At 39.6% G+C, this 21730-nt stretch overlaps 2 protein-coding genes across 4 annotated transcripts in view; one reads left to right on the top strand and one right to left on the bottom strand.

Annotated features, from left to right (window-relative positions):
- Positions 1-8451, bottom strand: part of FIG4 (FIG4 phosphoinositide 5-phosphatase) — a 181106-nt gene extending 172655 nt beyond the window's left edge. For all 3 annotated transcript variants that reach the window (XM_055432978.2, XM_088840637.1, XM_055432979.2), the window contains exon 1: positions 8168-8451. In XM_055432978.2, coding sequence (XP_055288953.1) covers positions 8168-8233 — 66 coding nt within the window. In that variant the 5' untranslated portion in view covers positions 8234-8451. The remainder of the gene's footprint in view (positions 1-8167) is intronic.
- A 759-nt stretch (positions 8452-9210) lies between these two features.
- Positions 9211-21730, top strand: part of AK9 (adenylate kinase 9) — a 124232-nt gene continuing 111712 nt past the window's right edge. Inside the window, exons 1-5 of the mRNA XM_088840638.1 lie at positions 9211-9354; positions 16622-16749; positions 18554-18617; positions 20179-20231; positions 20327-20423. Coding sequence (XP_088696764.1) covers positions 16633-16749; positions 18554-18617; positions 20179-20231; positions 20327-20423 — 331 coding nt within the window. The 5' untranslated portion in view covers positions 9211-9354; positions 16622-16632. The remainder of the gene's footprint in view (positions 9355-16621; positions 16750-18553; positions 18618-20178; positions 20232-20326; positions 20424-21730) is intronic.

The following is a 21730-nucleotide window of genomic DNA, read 5'->3' on the forward strand; positions in this document are numbered from 1 at the left end:
TAACACTTTCACTTTACGAGGACTAACATTCACAAGGATGACTGGCCTTAAGATATGAGTCCTCAAAAACGGTCTAGGGTAAGTATTCTAAAAAATATATATATATTTTTTTTACAAAGGGCTGTATTTCATAAGACAATATCACAAGGTAGATACTAGTCACATGATTTTTTTAAAAACCACATGAAATGATGCACAAAGTCACAAATTATTAGAGACACGGAAATCAAAACTACAATGAGGAATCACAGTCAAAACTACCATCATCAAAATGTCCACAAACAATAAATGCTAGAGCAGGGGAGGAGAAAATGCCGGTGGCATATAAATGGTAACAGCCACAAGATAGAACAACAGGGAACTGTCTTTAAAAGGTTGATGTATGGCAAAAACCATCAGAGTATTGTAAAGTAATTATCCTCCCATTAAAATAAATTAATTTTTTTAAAGGTAAAAACAGAGCTACTACAGATTTGAGAGTCCGATCCTAACAGGATATTCGAACAGAACCAGAATTCTAAAAGACACTGGCACCCAAATGTGCACCACAGCAGCACTGACAGTAGCCAAAATAATAGTTATTAGTAATAACTAAATTAATTTTAAAAACAGTAAGTAATGAGACAGAAGATTATAGGTGTTTGTGCTGGCACGTCCCACACTAATTCACACCCAGAAACACCATGACCGCTATGGCTCTGCTTTCTGTGGTAACTAGTTGGGCACGAAGAAATCCTGCCGCATTGTGGCTGTTTTACAAAACAGCAGGTTTAAAATCAATGCTATGGGCATACAATATTCACAAGAATTGCAGGGTTGTAAATGATAACCTTCTGTCAATAAATGTCCTGAAGTAGGTAATCCAAAAACAATTCAACACCTGGTTGACTTTCAGGGAGCCAACTACAAGTCAATTTTATTATCACCATTTAGTTAAAGAAAAGAACACATGAAATGGTGCACAAATTCACCTCTTCTTCAGTTCACTTCAGTTAAGTTCAGTCGCTCAGTCGTGTCCGACTCTCTGCGACCACATGAATCACAGCACGCCAGGCCTCCCTGAGTTCACTCAAACTCATGTCCATAGAGTCGGTGATGCCATCCAGCCATCTCATTCTCGGTCGTCCCCTTCTCCTCCCGCCCCCAACCTTTCCCAGCATCAGAGTCTTTTCCAGTGAGTCAACTCGTCGCGTGAGGTGGCCAAAGTATTGCAGTTTTAGCTTTAGCATCAGTCCTTCCAATGAACACCCAGGATTGACCTCCTTTAGAATGGACTGGTTGGATCTCCTTGCAGTCCAAGGGACTCTCAAGAGTCTTCTCCAACACCACAGTTCAAAAGCATCAATTCTTCGGCGATCAGCTTTCTTCACAGTCCAACTCTCACATCCATACAGGAAAAACCATAGCCTTGACTAGACAGAACTTGGTTGGCAAAGTAATGTCTCTGCTTTTTAATATACTATCAAGGTTGGTCATAACTTTCCTTCCAAGGAGTAAGCGTCTTAATTTCATGGCTGTAATCAGCATCTGCAGTGATTTTGGAGCCCAAAAAAATAAAGTCTGACACTGTTTCCACTGTTTCCCCATCTATTTCCCATGAAGTGATGGGACCAGATGCCATGATCTTTGTTTTCTGAATGTTGAGCTTCAAGCCAACCTCTTCACTCTCCTCTTTCACTTTCATCAAGAGGCTTTTTAGTTCCTCTTCACTTTCTGCCATAAGGGTAGTGTCATCTGCATATCTGAGGTTATTGATATTTCTCCCGGCAATCTTGATTCCAGCTTGTGCTTCTTCCAGCCCAGCGTTCCTCATGATGTACTCTGCATATAAGTTAAATAAGCAAGGTGACAATATACAGCCTTGACGCACTCTTTTTCCTATTTGGAACCAGTCTGTTGTTCTATGTACAGTTCTGACTATTGCTTCCTGACCTGCATACAGGTTTCTCAAGAGGCAGGTCAGGTGGTCTGGGATTCCCATCTCTTTCAGAATTTTCCACAGTTTATTGTGAACCACACAGTCAAAGGCTTTGGCATAGTCGATGAAGCAGAAATAGATGTTTTTCTGGAACTCTCTTGCTTTCTCCATGATCCAGCAGATGTTGGCAATTTGATCTCTGGTGCCTCTGCCTTTTCTAAAACCTGCTTGAATATCTGGGAGTTCACGGTTCATATATTGCTGAATCCTGGCTTGGAGTATTTTGAGCATGACTTTACTAGCGTGTGAGATGAGTGCAATTGTGCGGTAGTTTGAGCATTCTTTGGCATCCCCTTTCTTTGGGATTGGAATGAAGACTGACCTTTTCCAGTCCTGTGGCCACTGCTGAGTTTTCCAAATTTGCTGGCATAATGAGCGCAGCACTTTCACAGCATCATCTTTCAAGATCTGAAATAGCTCAACTGGAATTCCATCGCCTCCACTAGCTTTGTTCGTAGTGATGCTTTCTAAAGCCCACTTGACTTCACATTCCAAGATGTCTGGCTCTAGGTCAGTGATCACATTATCGTGACTATCTTGGTCATGAAGATCTTTTTTGTATAGTTCTTCTGTGTATTCTTGCCACCTCTTCTTAATATCTTCTGCTTCTGTTAGGTCCATACCATTTCTGTCCTTTATCGAGCCCATCTTTGCATGAAATGTTCCCTTGGAATCTCTAATTTTCTTGAAGAGATCTCTTGTTTTTCCTATTCTACTGTTTTCCTCTATTTCTTTGCATTCAGTTCAGTTCAGTTCAGTCACTCAGTTGTGTCCGACTCTCTGCGACCCCATGAATCACAGCACGCCAGGCCTCCCTGTCCATCACCAACTCCCGGAGTTCACTCAAACTCATGTCCACAGAGTCAGTGATGCCATCCAGCCATCTCATTCTCTGTCGTCCCCGTCTCCTCCCGCCCCCAACCTTTCCCAGCATCAGAGTCTTTTCCAGTGAGTCAACTCGTCACGTGAGGTGGCCAAAATATTGGAGTTTCAGCTTTAGCATCAGTCCTTCCAATGAACACCCAGGATTGATCTCCTTTAGAATGGACTGGTTGGATCTCCTTGCAGTCCAAGGGACTCTCAAGAGTCTTCTCCAGCACCACAGTTCAAAAGCATCAATTCTTCGGCGATCAGCTTTCTTCACAGTCCAACTCTCACATCCATACATGACCACGGGAAAAACCATAGCCTTGACTAGACGGAACTTGGTTGGCAAAGTAATGTCTCTGCTTTTGAATATGCTATCTAGGCTGGTCATAACTTTGCTTCCAAGGAGTAAGCGTCTTTTAATTTCATGGCTGCAATCAGCATCCGCAGTGATTTTGGAGCCCAAAAAAATAAAGTCTGACACTGTTTCCACTGTTTTTCCATCTATTTCCCATGAAGTGATGGGACCAGATGCCATGATCTTTGTCTTCTGAATGCTGAGCTTCAAGCCAACCTTTTCACTCTCCTCTTTCACTGTCATCAAGAGGCTTTTGAGTTCCTCTTCACTTTCTGCCATAAGGGTAGTGTCATCTGCATATCTGAGGTTATTGATATTTCTCCCAGCATTAGAGACATGCAAATCAGAACTACAATGAGGGCTCACAATGCCAAAGCCTGAATGGCCATCATCAATAAGTCTTCAAAGAATCCATAGTGGAGAGGGCCTGGAGAAAAGGAAAACCTCCTAAGATGCAAGTGGGATGAAACTGGGTGCACTCCCTTTAGAGAACAGTATTTAGGTGCTTTTAAAGGAAAACTGGAGCTACCTATATGATCCACAGTCCCAAGCCTATGAGAAAATCCAGGGAAAACCAGAATTCAAAAAGTAGCATGCACCCAAAGCTGAACTGCATCACCAGTTACAAGGTCAAAGACCTAGAGGCCAACAAAGTTTCCATCGAGAGATGAATGAATTAAGAAGTGGTATATGTCCACAATGGAACGAGGCTCAGCCATGAAACAGAAGGAAATAATACCAATTGCAGGAACCCACATGGACCTAGCTCTAAGCATACTGAGAGATGTTACTCAGAAAAAAGATATATCACGTAAAGGTAAAATGTAAAAATTAATACCAAGAAACCAACTGACCAAAGACAGACTCACAACAGTCAAAAATATAATTATCATTACACAAGAGGAAAGATATTGGGAAGGAATAAATGAGGAAATTGGGATTAACAAATAAAAACTATTACATACAAAATACATAATCAACAAGGACTTGAGTATACCGAGAAGTCTACTCAACATTCTGTATAAACTCTATGAGATAAGAATTTGAAGATCAAGCAATATATGTATATGTGCAAATGTAAAAGAATCTGTACACACAGAACACCGTATATCACTGTTACTCAAAGTAAAACTATACATAAAACTAGTGGGGAAAAAAAAGGAAGCAACAAGATCCAAGCTTTGGGGTGTTGCTTCTGGCACAACTCAGTCCAATATATAACCCTAAGCCACAACTTCCACTGAAGCTCTGTTTGCTAAAGGAGGTCGAGTTGGGCTTCGAAAAAATGCTGCTGCCTTGTGGCCGTTTGACGCAAAAACAACTTGAAAACTGTTGCTTAGGGGACAATATTCAAAAGGACCGCTGGGCTGCAAGATACCTGTCCTCAAAATTTTCAGTAAGTATTCTAAACGAAATCTTTACAAAGGGCAGAGTGTCATTAAGACAATATGAAAAGGCAAGTACTACTGGCGCTAATTTTTTTTAAATCACATGAAATGATGTACAAGGTCACAAATTATTCAGTTCAGTTCAGTTGCTCAGTCGTGTCTGACTCTCCGCGACCCCATGAATCACAGCACGCCAGGCCTCCCTGTCCATCACCAACTCGCAAATCAAAATTACAATGAGGGATCACCTTCTGGTGTTCAGAATGGCCATCATCAAAATGTCTACAAACAATAAACGCTAGAGCAGGGGTGGAGAAAAGGGGCTCCTCTTACACTGCTAAGTAAGTGTTAGTCACTCAGTTGTGCCTGACTCTGACCCTACGGACTGTAGCCTGCCCTGTCCATGGGATTCTCCAGGAGTACTGAATGATAATGGTACAATACAGAACTATGAAACTGTAAAACAGAGCTACCATATATTTCATCAGTCCCACTCCTAACAGGATATTCATAGACAACCAGAATTCTTAAAACAAACAAACAAAAACTTGTACCCAAATGTACCCTACAGTACTACTTCCAATAGCCAAGATCTTGAAGCAAGCATTCATCCAAGGACAGACAAATGCATTAAGAAAGAGTGGTACATGTCCACAATGGCATATTACTCGGTCATGAAAAAGAACGAATGATCCAATTCCTATCGCAGCAACATGCATGAAAGTAGCTGTCATAATACTGAGTGATGTAAGTCAGGAATAAAGATAAATATCACATATTGGTGGAATCTGAACATTGACACCCATGAACCAACTGACAAAAGAGAAACAGAGTCTCCAAATTAGAACACAAAGTTACAGTTACCAGTATGGAAAGGTGAGGGAAGGTATCAACTGGGAGGTTGGGATTAACAAATCCACAATAATACATATAAAACAGGTAATCAACAAGGACCTGTTGTATAGCAAGGGAGTTCTACTCAACACCCTGTTGCTACCTATTTGAGGAAAGAATCTATATGTTGAACTAAAAAGGATTCTGTACACCTATAATAAACACAACATGTTAAATCAACTTTACTGCAATAAAACATAAAAATTAAAGTGAATTTTAAAAAAGAAGTAGCGAGACCCACTGTACCTGGGTGTGATGAGAAAAACACTATTCTGAGTTGTTCTGAGGCGATTCTCAGTATCCTCCCTGTTCACACCAACAGTGTGGACATTTAGATAAACGCATGAGCTGAGGAGTCCCACCATAAATTCCGGGTTCGCTTTTCCCAGAGCACCTTTTAAAATAGCCACTTAGAGGTAAGCCCGCAATAAGTTAGTGACCTCCACTCCAACCACCTTAAACATACTAGTGTGTCTGCTACCCTGCTTTCTATCTCCTGTCTGCATGTGACCTGAAACAGAGGACAGCCATTCCCCTGGTGCATATTGCTTCCCTGGCCTACACTTCTGAGACATGTAAGTAATAGACAACAGTCTAAATGTGGTAACATTCTAGGTCAGTATTGTTAAGGGATAAACAAAGCTGTGGAATATGTATACAATGGATGAATACTCAATAATAAGAAGAAAGTAACTACTAGTACACACAACATAGATGAACATTAAAGACATGATGCCAAGCAAAAGACACTAGACTCAAGACAGTATGTACTGTACAATTCTATTCATATAAAATTCTTTAACGGGCATATCTAATCTAACACTTAAAAAACAGAATATTAATTGCCAGGAAGGGAAAAGGGCAGGTGACTGGATATGGACACAAGGGAATTTTCTGTGGTAACACAGGGGTGTGGTTATACATGTATGCGTCTGTCCAAATTCTATAGCTTAGATTTATGCATTCAATTTATGTAAATTTTAAAGAAAAAGAACCATATAAAATAATATGTGGTGGGTGGGAAGTGGAATAAGTTATAGGTAATAGAGGATGACAGAATGTTGGTAATTTTGGAACTGGGTGATGGCTAGATGGGAGTTTATTATTCTGTCTACTTTGTATTTTCTTGAAATTTCCATAATAAAGCTGAAAACAAAAAAAACCAAAGACATTATCCATAAGCCCTATGCTTATCTGATTCATCTGAAATACAATTACTCTGTCAAATTGCTGTAAAAAAAAATTTCTGGTCATTTAACTCTCAATTTACATACGCAATTTGTTGCCATCCAGTTACACACTATCTGCACCTGGCACCAGTTACCAGCCCACACCATTCAATGTCCTAACCTTTCTTTGCCTCATTTTTTCCTTCACCAAATAAAAATAGTAATAGCAACAATATTTGCCTCAGAAGTTTTATGGGGATTAAATAATGAACTATTTAGAGTGTTTTGACCAGGGCCTGGACTATATAACTCTTCCAAGAGTATTAGCTATTATTCTCATTAATACAACCTGCTACCATTTTTTAAAATTCCTTGGATCTATTTAGTTGCCAGTAACTAAATGGCAACTTAAGGGATGCAGAGTTTCCTCTCCTCAGAATGGGAGCCACTGAAGTTTCTGAGCAGAAAAGCCCTATAATATGAATTTTGTTTTAGAAAGAACATTCACATATGAGTCAGTCCTCAGGCATGCTCGGCTTAGTGGGCTGAAATTGATGTGTTTTAAACATAGTATGTATGTTTCTAACTAGGGACATTGATCAGCATTTGCACAGAAAGCAAAAGCTTTTGTTTCAAAATGATACTTCTTCATGGCTCTCTTCAGGGGACAACTGAAGGTATCCGCATACACAGTATGTTAGGTAAGTTCATCGCCTGGTCTGGATCTAATCAGATGAAGCTGTCACCAAAATTAACTTAGGGTCAACATTGTTTCTTCATTAAATATGACCTCAGGCAGACAAGCTATTACGACCCTGTTATAACCAAGAAAGTGTCAGGATAAATACCTTCTTATAATCTCCTATCTAATAGAGACAGCCCCCGTTCGACGGATGGTGCCTCAATTTTAGGGAACTAGTAACATAAAAACGAGTCTACTTATTCTACAAGTAACTATTTTCATGGCGATTTGACGAAAAAAAAAATGTGTTGGAAAAGTCAAGTGAAAAGCAAAACAATGTTACCCAAACAAATCGACTGTCTTTAAAGAAAATACGTTCTTCCTTCCTTTCAAATCAAGAGAAATACGTCAGCAAGTACAGCGCACGTAATTACCATCAATCTCAGCAATGCTATGCCATGATCAAAATCACTCTCCATACCCCTGCCTGGACTGCAACCAGTGAACTGCAGAGCTCTTAAGCCTTTCTGAAAGTTGAAAAGAATTCAGTAACTCGTATAAAGCCCCATTAACAGTTTCTGAGGTACCACAAACACCTGTTGCCCGTGTGCTCCGACCATGGCTTTTCGAGTGGAAATGTTTGCATGAGAAAGCAGCAGTGCCCTGGGTGCGATTACAAGGCGAAGACCGCCCCCACCCCGGACACATTCCCCTCTGCGGGGACGAGGGAACTGAGAAAATGCGGGGAGCACAGCGGGAGGATGCTGTCTCCGCCCCACACCTACTCGGCCGCCAGCCTCCCGCCGGCGCCCCACGGCGCGGGGTACTCACAGCTCTAGTCTCGTACAGGACCAGCTTCTGAACCGAGCTGATGATGGGGGCAGCAGCCGCGGGCATGGCTCGAGCTAACACGGGGGCCCCACGGCAGGGCACCAGGCCGCGGCCCAAACTGCGGCAGCCTCTGGGCTGCCCCCAAGAGATTCGAAGACAAGCCGCCTTAGAAGCTGGACGCCAGGTTCAGCCGGGAAAAACACTGCCTGGACGCTAAACGTATAAGCGAATAGCTAATACGGTTCAGGTGTTTCCGGATCCCTGCGCCCCACCTCCAGGCAAGCCCCGCCCCAGACGCGCGGGGGCGGGGCTGGAGGGTTTACCCGGGAGAGGCGGTGTCGCTTTCCGGAACCTGCGTGCTGCCGGGGGAGGAAGCAAGGAGCGCCATGTTTGATGCTGGCAGGAGGAAACGTGGATGGGGGAGGAGCGTTGCTGGTTTAGTTGAATTTCTCGCTTCTGTGGTCCTTCTCTTTGGAAAAGTGGATGATTGGGAACTGGATTGCTTCTTTTGAAGCGGTTCTCCGAGTTGAGGACAGATTCATTCCCAAGTTGGTCTGTTTTTCCTGCCTACTTCCCCTTCTGCCCTTATATTCCTGGAAAGCTACTGTGTTCTTTAACTGAGTGTCTGTTTTTCCCTCCCGTCTCTTTGTTGTGTATTTTCACCCTTAGGAGAATCAACAGAATTCATATTATCCAGAGGGTGTGTGGTCAGGTAATTTCTTTTAATCACCTAAACTTGGAAATTTCCAACTTTGCCACATATTTGTTTGTGCATAAGTTTAACCATTTCTAAATTCTTAAAAGTGAATTGCGGAGTGTAACGTAGTGCGGTGTAGCAATGGCTTTGGAGTTCTGCGTTAAAAGATTTCTTTCTTTTGATGTACGTGAACATAGACAATGCATGTACCCTCCTTGATCATCACCTTCCACATTTGTGAAAAGGAGTGTATTATAATTATGAATACAAAGTTGGGTACAAAAGTGAATATTTAATAAAAAAGAGAAAATAGGTCAGTAAATCATAAACCCCCATCCATAGGTCCCGCCCCCCAAGAGGCTTTGCGCTCTTCTTGGCCTTGGGTTCCCTCGGCAACCGCTCAACAGATCCCTTGGCAACCGCTCAACAGACCGTCCCGGGAGGCGGCTGCGGCCAACCCGTGGGGTCTGCCGGGGTCTGCTGAGGCCAGGTAAGTAGGGGTCGGAATTCACCGCTCAGATGCATGTTGGTGTCGCAAGAATGGAATCCCATCTTGCACTGGGACGCTAAACCAGTGCTTTTCTTGCAAAACTAAACTTTGGGATCTCCATAAATCCCGCTTTTAAAACCCACTTCCCTTTTCAGGGGATAATGTCTTCATTCCGCAGATATTTACTGAGCACCTACTGTGAGGTGTTAGATGTACTGGAATGGCAGCTAACCTAGCCTAGGTAGAAGGGCTAGGTTTCCCAGGAGATGGGCCCCCTGTTAATCGCAGAACTCCCTGCTAAAGGATTTTCCAACTGCTAAATGTGTTCCCTTCAGTTGCTCAGTCGTGTCCGACTATTTGCAACCCCATGGACTGCAACACGCCAGGCTTCGCTGTCCATCACCAACTCCCAGAGCTTGCTCAAACTCATGTCCATCGAGGCAGTGATGACATCCAACCATCTCATCCTCTGTCATCCCCTTCTCCTGCTTTCAATCTTTCCCAGCATCAGGGTCTTTTCCAATGAGTCAGTTCTTTGCATCAGGTGGGCAAAGTAGGCAAAGTATTGGAGCTTCTGTTTCAGCATCAGTCCTTCCGATGAATATTCAGGACTGATTTCCTTTGGGATTGACAGGTATAATCTCCTTGCAGTCCAAAGGACTCAAGAGTCTTCTCCAACCACCACAGTTCTAAAGCATCAATTCTTCAGTGCTCAGCTTTCTTTATGGTCCAACTCTCACATCCATACATGACTACTGGAAAAACCCCTGTCTAGCTCTAACTAGATAGACTTTTGTTGGCAAAGTAATGTCTCTGCTTTTAATATGCTGTCTAGGTTTGTCATAGATTTTCTTCCAAGGAGAAAGTGTCTTTTAATTTCATGGCTGCAGTCACCATCTGCAGTGATTTTGGAGCCCCCCAAAATAAAGTCTGTCACTGTTTCCATTGTTTCCCCATCTATTTGCCATGAAGTTATGGGACTGGATGCCATGTTCTTAATTTTTTGAATGTTGGGTTTTAAGTCAGCTTTTTCACTCTCTTTTTCACCTTCATCAAGAGGCTCTTTAGTTCCTCTTCATTTCTGCATTAGAATGGTGTCATCTGCATATCTGAGGTTGTTGATAATCTTGATTCCAGCTTGTGAGTCATTCAGCCCGTCATTTCCATAATGTGCTCTGCATATAAGTTAAATAAGCAGGGTAACAATATACAGCCTTGACGTACTCCTTTCCCAATTTTGAACCAGTCCGTGTTCCATGTCCTGTTTTAACTGTTGCTTCTTGACCCACATTCAGGTTTCTCAGGAGTGAGGCAAGGTGGTCTGATATTCCCATCTCTTTAAGAATTTTCAATGGTTTGTTGTGATCTGCACAGCCAAAGGCCTTAACACAGTCAATGAAGCAGAAGTAGGTGTTTTTCTGGAATTCCCTTGCTTTCTCTATGACCAAATGAATGTTGGCAGTTTGCTTTTGGCCCCACTGAAAACTGATAGCTTTCCAAGGAGGGATTCCACGCTTCAGTCATGTCCAACTCTTTGTGACCCTATGGACTGCAGCCCACCAGGCTTCTCTGTCCATGGGATTCTTCAGGTGAGAATATTGTAGGTGGTTGCCATGCCCTCCTCCAGGGGATCTTCCCAACCCAGGGATCAAACCCAAGCCTCTTATATCTCCTGCATTGGCAGGCGGGTTCTTTACCACTAGCAACACCTGGGAAGCCCAAGGTGACAGCTTTCCAAGTCACCCCTTAAATGAATCAGAACAGTATTCCCAAATGTTTTACATGCTGCCTCCAAAAACTAAAGACACTTACAAAATATTGCACCTCCCTTTTAGAAGTAGAAGGTGTAAGGTATAGTAATTTGTACTTTATATTGGAGAGAATGTCTCAGAATGTCCCAGAGGACTGGCCACTGGCCTTTGAAAACTTCACCAATATATTATAACAGGTTCTTGAGTCTTTAAAGGTTTATTTCCCACTTTTTGCTGCTCACCGATCTTATGAGGGCATCTAGAATACTGGCTATTTCCTGCTCACCAGATCTGGTATTGTCAATACTGTGGATCAACAAGACCCTTTGTACTATATTTGTTACAAAGAGCAGGAGAGTCCTGGGGTGAGACTAAATGTCCACTGCTGACTGTTCTAAGTAAATACAAACTGCTTCTGACCCTCCTTCTTGGTGTGTATTGAAAAAAATACATTTTCCAGTTGAGTAGCTACATATGAAGTACAAGAAACTGTGTCCCTCGACAAAAAGGGGCTCTGCACAGCAGTTGAAATTAGGGCTGCCCCTTGCTTAAGTTTACAGTGGTCCAATATTACCTGTCATGATCTATCTGGTTTTTGCAGAAACTCAAGACTACAGAAGTAAACAGGACTGTGTATCTTTTAAAGGCTTCTCTGGCTCAATGGTAAAGAATTCGCTTGCCAGTGCAGGAGATGCAACTTCGATCCCTGGTTGGGAAGATCCCCTGAAGAAGAAAATGGCAACCCACTCCAGTATTCTTGCCTGGGAAATCCCATGAACAGAGGAACCTGGAGGGCTACAGTCCATGGGGCCACAAAAGAGTCAGACATGACTGAACAACTATACAACAACATGCTGCTGCTGCTGCTAAGTCACTCAGTTGTGTCCGACTCTTCGTGACCCCATGGACTGCAGCCTACCAGGCTCCTCCGTCCATGGGATTTTCCAGGCAAGAGTACTGGAGTGGGTTGTCATTGCCTTCTCCAATACAACAACATGATGCATTTTTTAAACAGTTTGGGGGTAACACTATTCCATTTCATTCAGAATGATTTACTATTGTTTATATTGGCCAGAAGCTAAGGAGTGGGTATGCAGTTTCAGGAGTTTCCACTTGCCCTTTTCTACACAGGGGTCCTTACTCTACAGTTAGGGAGCCCCAGTGAAGGTTTTGCCAGCTGAAGTCCCTGTTATACACTCAAGAACCATGAAATAACCACTGAGTGATCCTGCAAACACTTTGGGTGCACTGTAAGATAGACTTGAGCCAAGGCCCTGTTTATCACTGGTTCTCCATTTGCCCTCATTCTAACAGGAGGCTATGATGGCACTTTGGATCTGCTGGTGTGATGTCAGCTCAGACCCTGTGTCCTATAGCTTGTGAAAGAGGAGAATATTCCTATATCCAGAGTGTCTGTTTCTCTGGTTAATGGTTGTAGGTTCTCTTAGAGAAGCGTTGGGGAATCCCTATTATCAGTACTTGTTATGGAGTTTGTAGGCTCCATCCTCAAGGGCTCCTTGTCTTCCCTTCGGTAAATTGGCTCTGGAATCATGAACAAGGAACCATGATTTCCACCATGGCTACTGACATCAGCCTTTGGTTCATTTGCCCTGTGTCATTTTAGAAATGTAAGGTAGTCAACATTTTCATTGACTGTTTGTTTATCTGTCTCACCCCTAGAAAGTCCATGTTTATCAACACTGCCACAGACCTCTGTGAGTCCTCTTTGTTCCCATTTTGGGCTTGCTGCCCGATATAGTAATTATACCTACTTTGTTTCTGACAGTCAATTGCTACCACCTGGCCTCTGCTCTTCCAGACCCTGTCAGCCCCTTTGACACATGAGAAACCAGTATCATAGCAGCCTCTCCCTTGCCTTAAATCCTGGCCTCCAAAAAGGACAGCCACCTCTCAGCTTCTTAATGATGACAGTGCCCCCTTACTAGCTCATTCTTTAACATCATAATGAGAAGAGTATACTCTGGCCATCCCAAAGAATAGAGTTAGCTCATGGTTCTCTGGCCTAACATAAAAAATCTATTTAACATATCACTTCCATGAGTATTTAACACCTTTCTCTATGCCCTGCTAAGGCAGTCTGGAATTTTCACCTCATTTACTATAGTCTGTTGGTTTTTTCCAAGCATCAAGTAACCTTACCACCAGTGAAAATCAGGACTTGCTCTAGGTGTCCCAGCTAGGATGTTGAACCATGAATAGTGTGAGAGAGCCCACATATCAGTCAACTCCTGTCCAGTCTACAGTCCCCCCACCTGACACCCTCAATATCTTTCCTAGGCATTTTCTCCTGGTTCCTGTTGGTACATCACAGTAAGGCCCTGGAGCTCTTTAGTTGCATAACTTTCTTCCTGTCCAGTGCCTCTAGTTGGGCTGGGCTGACACTTAATCTCAGTTACTGCTCTAGAAGTTATGAGAGAAAATAAAGGTAGACCTTATAAAGGGCAAGCGTTGTTTCTGAGGCATCTGCCTCAGGTGAGGCAAGGAGAAGCTGCTCTTTTCCAGATATGAGAAAACTACTTCTGTTAATGCAGAGCATTTGGGGTTCAAGACTCAAGGTACTTAGACATCCACCTACATATCTCCATCCCAGGCTTTAGGGCCCTGATTTTAATGTATATTAAGGAGACTCCTTAATAAATACATGACCTCTTGAAAAGGTTTAGATGCATTTTCCCATTTACAACTACATTTTATACTAATTTTCATGGTATTTTTTTTTCTAATCTTGAAATTTCAGGCCTTTAGTTCATGAAGTTTTCATCTCAATTTTTTAATATATTAGTAATATTTCTTACTGCATCTTGTTTCATATTGTCATCTTAAAATAATATTGGTATTTTAAGCCTATTCAAATATTCTTAACTTCCACAGAAAATGTAACCATAGCACATTTACCTGGAAGTATATAGTCCCCTCTGGCTTCCCCAGTGGCTCAATGGTAAAGAATCTACCTGCAGTGCACGAGACGCAGGAGGTGTGTGTTCAATCCCTGGGTTGGGAAGATCCCCTGGAGAGGGAAATGACAACCCACTCCAGTGTTTTTGCCTGGATAATTCCATGAACAGAGGAACCTGGTGGGCTACTGTCCATGGGGTCACAAAGAGTCGAACACAACTGAAGTGAACTGAGTGCACACACACACATATATTCCCTTCTAATCCATTTTTCATGGTTCCATGAGCAATTTCCCAGACCACTAGGACAGTTTTGGTCCATCTTTCATGGAAAATCTACTCATTAAAATATTTTCATAAGGTTTTATAACTTTTCCATAAAGGGCTTATATATCTTTTGTTCTGTTTAATCCTAATTAAATTATTAGTTTATGTTTTTGCTGCTAAGTCATATTTATCTTTGGTTATATTTTCTAGCTATTTTTGATTTATAGAAATACAGCTGAATTGTGTATAATGATTTTGAATCCAGCAAACTGGACTATCTTATTAATTCTTAAAATTTATCTGTGGTATATTTGAGTTTTCTATGTAAACAATCATATCATCTGGAGATTATAGTTTTGTCTTAAAAAAGAATATTTTAAGTATTTAATCATTAGATATAATGGTTGTCTTTTTGTCATACACTTTACCAATAAAAGAACTTCTATTCTTAGTAAGTAAGAAGTTTATCTTTTAGCGATCATTAAAGGGTGCTGAATTATTTTATACTTCTATTAAGATGATCATATAGTTTTTCTCCTTAAATTTATTTTAATATGAAAATTAATTTTCCCACATTAAACTGTCCTTGAATTCCTGGGGAAACCCAACTTAGTGTAATGAACTATCTTCTTATCTTCTTCATATATTGCTAAATTCAACTTTGATTTTAATACTTTGATTAGGATTTTTAAGAATCTTGTTCATGAATGAAATTGGCATATAATTTGCTTTTTTGCACTATACTCTGGTGTAGGTATGGAGGTTATATGAGACCCATAAACTGATGTAAGGAGTCTCCACTTTATCATTTTTCTGAAAGACTGTCTATATAATTATAAGACTTGGAGCACTTCAATAAAACCATCTGGTTTCCTTGTGGGAAGACTCATAGTTACTGATTCCATTTCTTTAATGGTTATAGAGCCACTCAAGTTTTTCTCTTTTTCTTAAGAAGCTGATTTTTCTAGCAATTTGTCAGTTTTGCTTAAGTTTTCAAATTTATTTGGGATAACTTTATGATAGCATCTTATTTATCTGAAGCACTATTTTCTCTGTTTTGCTTCCTTCTATGTCTAATCTTGTTTGATCAAGTAGACAATAAATCAGTAAGCACTATGGAAGACTTAACCAATGAAATTCACAAATTTGATGTCAACATTTAAAGAATACTACATCAAACAAATATAAATTGTTTCTTCTCAAAGATTTAGGGGATTTTTTTGAAAATTATCATGTGCTGGGCTTCCCTGGTGGCTCAGAGGTTAAAGCGTCTGCCTGTAATGCGGGAGACCTGGGTTCAATCCCTGGGTCGGGAAGATCCCCTGGAGAAGGAAATGGCAACCCACTCCAGTATTCTTGCCTGGAGAATCCCATGGATAGAAAAGCCTGGTGGGCTATAGTCCAGAGGGTCGCAAAGAGTCGGACACGACTGAGCAACTTAACTTTCACTTTCACTAACTTTCAGGCCATAAGATAAGACTCGACAAATTTCAAAGAATTATTATAAGATGGAGAACATTCTCTGACTATGATGAGAGAAATAAAAAACAAAAACATAGGAAAATCTTAGTTTTGAGATGTGAGAAAACACACCTCTAAAAAACTGATGTCTAATATTGTCTATGTTTTCTATCTTCTGTTCTTGATCAATCTTGATAGAGTTTTCTATTTGTAAATCTTTTCAAAATACCACTATTTAGCTTTGTTGACCTTCTTTGTATAATGTTTATTTTCTAATTTATTAATTTTTAAAATATTTTTTCTATTTTTCCTATTTTTCTTTTTCTAACTTCTTAAATTGTAAGCTTATATATTTTGTTATATATTAGTTCCATTGTTTTTCAGTTTTAAATATTTTCTCATTTCCATTAGGATTTCTTTTAGAGCCACTAGTAGGCCCTACATACATACCCATAGACAAATTTTTATGTGTGCATACGTATAGCATTTAATTTGATTTTTTTAAGTGCTATTGAGCTTTTTTTGGGTGATTGTGTGTACACTAATTTGACCTTTAATAGAATACACACATCAAAACATACATGTATATATGTACATGTGTGTCTTTTTTCCTTAGTCTTTCAAAGAGACTTTATTTTAGCTGTCTTTTATGTAGCATATATTGGCTTTTGCTTTCTGTCTCAAACTGTGAACCAAGTATTGTTCTAATAGATCAGTTTAACTTATTTGCCATTAGTGGCAAAACCCATCTCTCAATGGAGTTGAATGGCTTCTGAGTTTCGTAAATTCACAGACTATTTTAGTTCTCCCCAACCTGCCTGCCTATTTCTCCTAAATTAGGCACTTTAACAATCTTACTCTTTCCTACTATAGTGTTTTGTATTATGACTTCTCAAGAGAAGACAGAAAAGCATCCTTTTGTGGATATATTTAATGAAGATGAAGCTGACATAAACTTTATGTTGTCCAAACCTGTTTGCTTTGTTGTATTTGGGAAACCAGTAAGTTATCTCTTTTAACTTATTATTTAATATAATTAAAAAATTTTTAAGTCATAATCTAATATTATCATATAAGAATGAAAATCACATAATGTGCTAATTTTTTGAGTGTTTTTTAGACTTGCATTGTATGACTTGAACTCTGATATAGGATTGGTTGTAAGTTATAACTTTCTCTCGTCTTGTACACTATAACTGAAAAGGAACCTAGGTTGTATTTATCTTTGCTCTTATATTATGAAAAAATTAACTCATCAATGCACTTCTCCATGACAATTATTAATTGTATGTGATCCAAAGTTATTTCACACTCAATTTTCACATAAAACTTCTGTGAAATTTGTTGTGAGGCTCTCTGGATATGTGAAGGCAGGACACTAAAGAGACAAATGGAAGATTCTCCCATCAGTGTCTAAAGCTCCTGAGAGGGAATGTGCTTCATCTTCACCCGGAGTTTGTTGGTGGACCTATGTATCAGTTTTCCACAAAAAGGAAGAAACCAAGAATGGCTGTTGTAAGATAGCTTTCCTTCCTAGGCAGTTCTAGTAAGGACCTCTACTTACTAGAGAGAAAGATGAGAACTGTTTTCAGCCACTGAGCTAGTTGGTAGCTACCATTAAAGGGCCTGAGGTGGTTAATATAAAAGCCTCTCTGGAATAGCAGAATCTTAGGACTGAACCCAGTTCTTGACTTGCTTTACTACAGATCCTGGGACGGAGTCAAGAAATATTTCCAATAACTTTTATTATGGTTGATAGTATATTAAAAAGCAGAGACATTACTTTGCCAACCAAGGTCCGTCTAGTCAAGGCAATGGTTTTTCCCGTGGTCATGTATGGATGTGAGAGTTGGACTGTGAAGAAAGCTGATCGCCGAAGAATCGATGCTTTTGAACTGTGGTGCTGGAGAAGACTCTTGAGAGTCCCTTATACTGCAAGGAGATCCAACCAGTCCATTCTAAAGGAGATCAATCCTGGGTGTTCATTGGAAGGACTGATGCTAAAGCTGAAACTGCAATACTTTGGCCACCTCATGCGACGAGTTGACTCACTGGAAAAGACTCTGATGCTGGGAAAGGTTGGGGGCGAGAGGAGAAGGGACGGCGGAGAATGAGATGGCTGGATGGCATCACCGACTCTGTGGACATGAGTTTGAGTGTACTCCAGGAGTTGGTGGTAGACAGGGAGGCCTGGCGTGCTGTGATTCATGGGGTCGCGGAGAGTTGGACATGACTGAGCGACTGAACTGAAAAACATAATGGAGTTTTAAAAGTCAACAGTGGAAGCAATCAGATGTAAAGGTTACTTCATTAAAGTGAGCTTTTATCTTTAAACTATGATACTTTTCAAAGATGTCTATTAAGAAGCAAGTTTTTGCTCTTGAAAGTTATTATATGGAAGTCTTTACATTTAGCCATTCACAATCATAAACTTTAGAAAGGAAATAAAATTATGAATCTCAATATTATCACAATAATTGGTATTCAGAATTATAAAATGTAACAATTGAAGAGTGTAATAGTTAGAATACCATTACAGTACACCTTCCTGGTTTCAGGATTATTTTCTTAAATAAAAATAAAATTAAATCACTTCACAAAATGTGACAAGTGGGACAGTTAACAGAGAAAAATGAAGCTATAAATATTTCATACCTAGGGTCTATTCTTTATTTATTGCATGGAAAAATTTTTACTTGATAATATTTATGTAATTGTAGTACCTATTAATATAATCTTTAAAAATTGTGTTTTGTTGGCAAATAGCTATTCTCTTAGGTTTTACATAATGTCTTTCTTTTTAAGGGGGTTGGGAAGACAACATTAGCCCAACAGATAACACAGGCATGGAAATGTATTCGTGTAGAAGGTAAATTTTACCTTTCTCCCCCAATATTTTATTATGAAAACTTTCAAATATGCATTAAAATGTAAAGCATTATACAATGAACACCCATACGCCCATCTACTTACTATCTAGAATCTGTGATTATTTGCTGTATTTGCTTTATCAGACATCACTACCAACCCTGTTTAATATTATCTTTAAAATAGCATCAAACATGTTTTGCCCTTTTGTTAGTCTTAATTTTGGTCATAGAATTTAAGATGTTTATGAAACATCTTTGATTCCATTCTACTGCCTCCAGTTCTCTAATTGCATAATTTAGAATGAATGGGGATACGTGTGTTGTAGGTATCTCCCTATGAAAGAGGAGAAGAGATGGAACTCTCACAGCTCTTCCCACTCTCATGGGAAGATTTCCCAGGACTAAATTATCTTCAATGGTATATTTTATTTTTTACCATTTGTAATTCACTTTTCATTCTTTGCAATATGTAAGACAGGGATTTGTATCTTTGTACATACATATTCTTTTAATCAATAAAACCATTTATGCCTTAACAGAAAAATAAGCAAAAGAATGAATCTATAATTCATAAAAGTAGAAATAAAAATGGACAAATATAAGAAAAAGAGTTTAACTTTGTTATTATTCAAAGAAATGTTAATGTAAATAATCTGATCCATATTTGCTGAATAGATTGGCAGTGAATCTTTACAGTTTCTACTATCATTGTTGGCAAGAATGTTATCAGACGAGCATTTCACATGCTGTTAGTGAAATGGTGATCTGGTACAACTTGGAGGGAGAACAATTTGTTAACACGTAACACAAACACACACAAAACTTTAAAAATGTCCCCTTTTTCTTTATCAAGATAAAATCCACTTGTAGGAAATCTTAAAAAGCACCAAACTTATCATAGATTAACAGCAGATAGGGACATCATAGGTTCCTGGATCCTCCCCTAGGGTATGCCCCTGTCATTTCTGCCCTAGAATATCTTTCATCATGGGATTAAATATCTCCTCTTAAAAAGGAACCCAAGTTATTAGAATTTCACCCTCAGGACCCCTTTTTCCTACATTAATTTCAGAGTTTTATCTATTTTTAACATTTCTGGATGTATAATTTCCTTTTATACAATCAGTGTGCAAAATTAATGGGCTGTAGATATAACTATGCGTGGTTATAAAAGTATCTGGACTAGTAATGTTAATGCTAGTGTATACTTTGTATAATACTTTCTAATTTCCAAATCACTGTCATATACAACCTCATTTCATCCATATTCCCTGGTATACTACATGGAGTACGAGCATGCAAGGTGCAAAGGTATTTGGGAAGTTAGCTTCCCCAGGATCTTTTAGCTGGGTTAATGTCAGAGAGAAGTTGTTTATGGAATACATTCTGCTACCTAGTACTTTAGATAGGCTTAAATGATATAATGAGTGTAAATGTGCTTTGTAAACTCTAAAGTGACTCAAATATCAATCTGTGTTACTAGTTAAAAACACACAAATATGTTTCTTACTTGAAAATTCTCAGAACAATTTGTGCTAATATTCTGAATTCATATTTTAGCTTTACCAATTTTGGAAGAACACATTGCCAGTGACACTAAAACGGGAGCTATGGTAAATCTAAGTTTCAAAACTGTTATGATTTCTTTAAAAGCTGTATATCACATGTACATTATACAGTCATATACACTATCTATGATTGTTCTTAGTTGCAGTCAATGCTGATCAGCGGCCAAAGCATTCCAGATGAACTTGTCACAAAGTTAATGTTGGAAAAGCTGAACTCCTCAGAAGTCTCTCACTTTGGTATGTTTATTTTTATACATCAATGGCTCTCAGAGCAACTTTAAGACTCATGGTTTATCTGAGGCACAAATTATTCCTGGAGCTGCACCTTTATTTTTTTCCCTTGGCACAGGAATCCCGGAGTCTGAATTCAATTGAGTAACTCTGATAGTTTTATTTGCTTGTTTACTTGTTTTTGTTCTTCAGAATCTACATTTGTTTTCAAAATTTAAGTTTATGTGATTCAACCTTCTTTTAGCCACATGTTACCCAGCAAAAGCATCAATAATCTGCTGTGGTCCTTCATGCAGTGCTGACAGCCTCTGCTAACTGCTTTCCTATTTGTCCTGAGTTTTATTACTAAGTCCTGTCAATGGTTAGGTTTCTCTGCATTAATCCACACTCATAAGACAGGAATGGGAAGTAGAATGACACCAACTTTTCCTCTGGCTCCAGATACTTGCAGGCTTCAGCCTCTATCCAGTCTACCCTCTTTGACTTTGGGCCGGAGAAATCTCTCTGCGCTCAAACAGATGCTGAACTGGGACTTTGGACCTAATTTCCCAAAACAGACTGGATGTATAATTTCCTATTATACAATCATTGTGCAAAATCAGTGGACTGTAGATATAACTATGCATGGTTATAAAAGTATCTGGACTAGTAATGTTAATGCTAGTGTATACTTTGTATAATACTTTCTTAGTTCAGAATGACTAAAAGGAAAAGGGCAAACTTTATGGCATTTGCCAAAGAAGGAAGAAGAATAAAGATATGTTTGGGAGAAAATCATCCAGTGAAAGAGATTTACTGAATGAGAGAAAAAAATATACAGATCTGCTTTATAGTCTCAGTACATCAAGAGAGGGCACTGTGACTATTAAGAATACAGGGGCACAAATAAAGTGTAATACAATGAAAATCAGTAGTGGAAATAGCAACATCAGACTTCTCACTGAAGACTACATATATGTGTGTGTATACATATATGGTTAGTTGCAGTCGATGCTGATCAATGGCCAGAGATGTATATATCTATATGTAGAAAGATCTATATATACAGAATGAACTATTTAATACATAAGTATATTAATATATTCACATATCATCTCTTTTATTTCATATAAATACACTTTATCGATCCATCCATTTAACTATCTGCTGATCAGCAATAAAGAGAATGTGTTTAGTCACTCAGTCGTGTCTGACTCTTTGTGACTCCGTGGCCTGTAGCCTGCCAGGCTTCTCTGTCCGTAGGGTTCTCCAGGCAAGAATACTGGAGTGGGTTGCCATTCCCTCCTCCAACAAAGAGAGTGAACTTAGGAAAA

This window comes from Moschus berezovskii, chromosome 10 (assembly GCF_049115385.1).
Source record: "Moschus berezovskii isolate FMDL1 chromosome 10, NW_MosBer_1.0, whole genome shotgun sequence".
NCBI classification, from domain to species: domain Eukaryota; kingdom Metazoa; phylum Chordata; class Mammalia; order Artiodactyla; family Moschidae; genus Moschus; species Moschus berezovskii.